The sequence below is a fragment of the Gastrolobium bilobum genome, unplaced genomic scaffold (genome assembly GCF_033153095.1).
Source record: "Gastrolobium bilobum isolate Gb01-03AN ecotype WA unplaced genomic scaffold, APGP_CSIRO_Gbil_v1 utg19070, whole genome shotgun sequence".
Taxonomy (NCBI): Eukaryota; Viridiplantae; Streptophyta; class Magnoliopsida; order Fabales; family Fabaceae; genus Gastrolobium; species Gastrolobium bilobum.
Genome location: NW_026895229.1, coordinates 53,413 through 57,348, shown reverse-complemented (window position 1 = coordinate 57,348; position 3,936 = coordinate 53,413). Strand labels below are relative to the sequence as shown.

Sequence of the window (3,936 nt, the reverse complement as noted above, 5' to 3'; positions counted from 1 at the left end):
CAAATTTTGTAAATACAATTATTTAAATTTGAATGATAATATTATCTAAATAATCAAACAAAAAATTAGCCACTAATAATGCTCCGGGCCAATAAGAAATGTTGAAATGTATATATCATCAAATAAAAATATAAGTACAAAATCTTTGTTCCTCTTAACATCTGAATTATATAACATATGATTATAAAATTAAAATATGACAGCCATATTTATTATTGCTAATTTTTTATTTACTCTATTTACTCGTAAAAACAAGTGAATTTGACTTTAGTATAGGAAGTTGGAATAGGAGAGCACTCATCTTGGAAGGGCTTACTAGTTAGATGCTTTCAGAAGTTATCCGCTTCGCACTTGGCTACCGTGGGCATGAATACCTTTTCTCTGATTTCAGAATTATAATTTGATGATAATTTTGTTATTACATCAGTAAAACACACTCTTGATTACAGATCAACTACCAACGTATATGAATTCATGTCATGCTGTGATCATTAGCGGAAGAAGCTTATATGGTAATCAAAAAGGTCTTTCAGAATAACAGCTACTGTTCAAATCAAGCAACAGAAGAACAATCAAATTAACTGTGATAGTCTTTGTACCTCAACATGACATTTCAAAGAAGAAATAGAGTGAACGCGGATCATTAGCAGTCCCGCACCTATTATGGAAGAAAGTACATAAGATATATGCAATACAAAGTAATATTCAGAAGTATGATAAAGTACCAAAAATTCAACAAAAAAATCAACATAACATGAAAGGGCAAATGTTTATAACCTTTTCTGCACTGATCCATGTTTAACTTCAACACCCTCTCAAATCTCAATGGCAGCCACATAAAACTACTTAGAGTGGCACCACATACAGTGTCACATTTCCAGCCACTTTTAAACAACAAAACCACTGGTACAACCTTAGTTTCAGAGTCTTCAGCACTTCGCATGTCATTGTCTGTGTTGAGTCTAAAGCACTTAAGTCGCCCAGGATGCTCTGTTGTAAAGTCATCAATTATATAGTCAGAACAATGGGTGCCAAAAGGAAAGAGGGTTGGGGAAGGGGGGAAGGAATGTCAATGAGAAAGAATTATTGAAGGAATTCCAACTAAATACAAGACAACAGAATATAAGAAAATTGTTTGTCAATAAATTATTCAACCACTAAGAATCATTTACAAGGGCAACAAAGGCAGCAACTCTAACCAATCAATACAATAATCAAGTAGGCATCATGCAACTACCTGGAGATTTAAATAAGCAAAAGACAAAAGGATCAAAGGGATCCTGAGAATTGTGATTTTAATGCTCCTTATATGTAGTTACAAAAATATATCATCGAGTTTGAATGATAAACTGGTTTAGTAGGTCCAAGCAATATAATTTTAGATAAAAAAACCATGCATCACATGCCTGTCCTTCCATTCATCTAGATGTCAATTTGGGCACGAATGATCGACAGGGATCAAGTTTTGCATAACTCACCCTCAAATGACCAAATCTTTTCTAACTGCAACTTCTATTAATTTTTTGGGTGCAGTTTGCAAAGCAAATTTTTTTTTTCTTAACGTATTTAGCATATTGAAATTCACACATTCCATCAAGCCCTACGGGTATCACCCCACAAGAAAACCCTGATGAAAGTCAGACCAGAACTAAGGGCAACATAAACAAGTTCAATTGTCTCTGGGAATGCAATGAGTTCACTGTTCATCAACCAAAAGCCAACATAAAACCATCAATAACCAAACCTTTAACTGTTCGGTTCTTCAATTCTCAAGCACCACAAAAACACTAATTATGTCCATCCAAATTAAAGCCAGAGGTATAACATCCAAAGACTTCTGATCAACATCCGAATATCCGCATCTGAATCAAGAAGCTGAGATATTATAGATGCATATCAAAAGTAAAGAACCATTTATTGAGTATTAAAAACAATTAAAAAAAAAAAACAATGCTCAAGAGGTATTATTTACATTCTCCCATCCACAGAGGAAGCTGAAAAATTGCGTACATCTTGGAGCATCGTCAATGAATAGCTTCCCAACCCCAATTAAGAATTTGAATTATGAATTCTCTTTGCCATTGAAGCCAACGTGTTACGCATAACCAAAGCCTTGCTCGTGACATGATCATCCTCCAATCTACAAGACTCACTAGTATAGTTTTGATGGCAATAATCTTCAAAGCCACCAGCCAAAGCAGAAAAATCCTCCCTCATCAACAAACTATTATGAAGAATGGAACAAGCACCAATATAAGCCACAGCCATCTTGAGTTCCTCACAAACAGGTCGATTCAAAACACCCCAATTCTTCAAGCTAGCAACAGTTCTGAGAGCAGGAAGACGCATAGCATCATGAGCCGCATTGAAATTCCCCTCAACAGAACCAGGAACTGTCTCAACAAAAGGAACCATCAACCAAGGAAGCAAAGGGTACCCGGAATCACCAATCAAATACTGATTCACAGAGTTAACAGGATTAGCGTTCAACAACAACCCTCCTTCAATGTCCTTGAACAAAGTCGACGCCTTTAAGATCCTCGAATTGCTCTTATCGCCCAAAAACCCAGCCACGATGCTCAAAATTCGCCACGAGGAATCAACCACTATCTGTGCAGCCACGCATTCTTCGTTTGAGGTTGCGGCGTTGACCACCCCGAACCTCGAACATTCAACGACGCCGCAGCAATTGGGCAAACCGGAGATACCCTCGAAGCCTTTCGACACAGACTCAAGCTCGTTATGGTTCGGGAACGAAACCCAGAACCGGAAGTTGGTGCAGAGAACCCTGCATAACTGCTTCACGCAGAACCTGGCGACAGAAACGGACACGCCGAATCGGTTAGAGATTTCGGTGTAGTCAGAGCCGTTGGCGAGGCGGAAGAGTCCGATGCCGAGTCGAACGCCGGCGGTGAGGTTAAGCGGGAAGAGCTCGGCGGGGTCGCGGCAATCCAAAAGTGGCTCGAGGAGGCCGGCGAGCCACTCGAACGTTGAAGACGTCATCATGAAGCAGTTACGGAACGAGTCGGGGCTCCGAGTTGGAAGCCCGGTTACAAACGGGTCATCTTTGTCGGAATCGGGTTCGCGTTTGCGTTTGCGTTTGCGGGAGAGGGTGACAGCGACTTGGTGAGAGAAGAGGAAGTGGTGGATGAGAGGGATAACAGAATCGGAATTGGAATTAGAATTGGAATTGGAATTGGAAATAGAAGAATTGGAAGGGAAAATGAGGAGAAGGAGAAGCATAAGCTGTGAGATTAGTGAAGAAAGCAAAGCCACCAATTTTCGAGATTCCAATTCCATGTTTATTTTGAATTTTGAGGGAACGGAAATCGATGTTGCTTCAGATTATGAAAATGGGTAAAGTGGGTTAAAAAAAAAAAAAAAAAAAAATGCTTCAGAGTCAGAGAAAGAAAGAGAGAGAGAGAGTGAATCATATGACTGACTCTGACACACTAAAATGGCCTTTCATTTGCGCCAATCGAATCACGAACCTTCCATTTCGGCGCCACGCTGGTTTTTGGAACCTTCTATTTCTGCTGCGCGTGCGATGATATCATCGTTATTGCTCATAAATATTAATTATTTTGTTTTCCGATTTTACCTTGATTCTCAATAAATCAGATGTATTTTTATTTTATTTTTTAATTAAAAGCTTTCAATGACTTTTTTATTCTTTATCAAAAAAATCTAAATGACTAATGTTTAAAAATAAGTATATCATTAAGAATCCTTAGCCAGTGTTCTTCTATAAATGATTTTGATTCATCTTATTACTGATAGTAAATAGCCAAAATAAATAACTTTCACATTGATGAAATTACTAATTCTCGATGTGTGTACATTAGGTATTGTATTTTAATCTGGTACTATATTTAAATCTTTTAAATTACATTTATAAAAAAAAAATGTAATTTTTTTGCTCAAGAACATGATTTG

The 3,936-nt window shown here is 37.7% G+C and overlaps 1 protein-coding gene across 6 annotated transcripts; it reads right to left on the bottom strand.

Annotated features, from left to right (window-relative positions):
* Positions 1-366: 366 nt before the first annotated feature.
* LOC133300774 (protein ALP1-like) lies at positions 367-3,398 on the bottom strand. Of its 6 annotated transcripts, none has more exons than XM_061500373.1 (3): positions 1,745-3,398; positions 778-990; positions 367-658 (listed from the first exon to the last, which is right to left on the bottom strand). In XM_061500373.1, the coding sequence occupies exon 1, from the start codon at positions 3,298-3,300 to the stop codon at positions 2,050-2,052; it is 1,251 nt and encodes a 416-aa protein (XP_061356357.1). In that variant the 5' UTR covers positions 3,301-3,398; the 3' UTR covers positions 367-658; positions 778-990; positions 1,745-2,049. The 6 variants fall into 6 exon arrangements, with proteins under 6 accessions (XP_061356357.1, XP_061356362.1, XP_061356367.1 ...); XM_061500378.1 differs by having other exon boundaries at positions 778-1,862; positions 1,973-3,398; XM_061500383.1 differs by having other exon boundaries at positions 1,973-3,398.
* Positions 3,399-3,936: the final 538 nt, after the last annotated feature.

What these genes read in the sequence shown, in the direction of transcription:
- LOC133300774 (XM_061500366.1), bottom strand. Translation starts at nt 3,300, where the DNA reads ATGGAATTGGAATCTCGAAAATTGGTGGCTTTGCTTTCTTCACTAATC.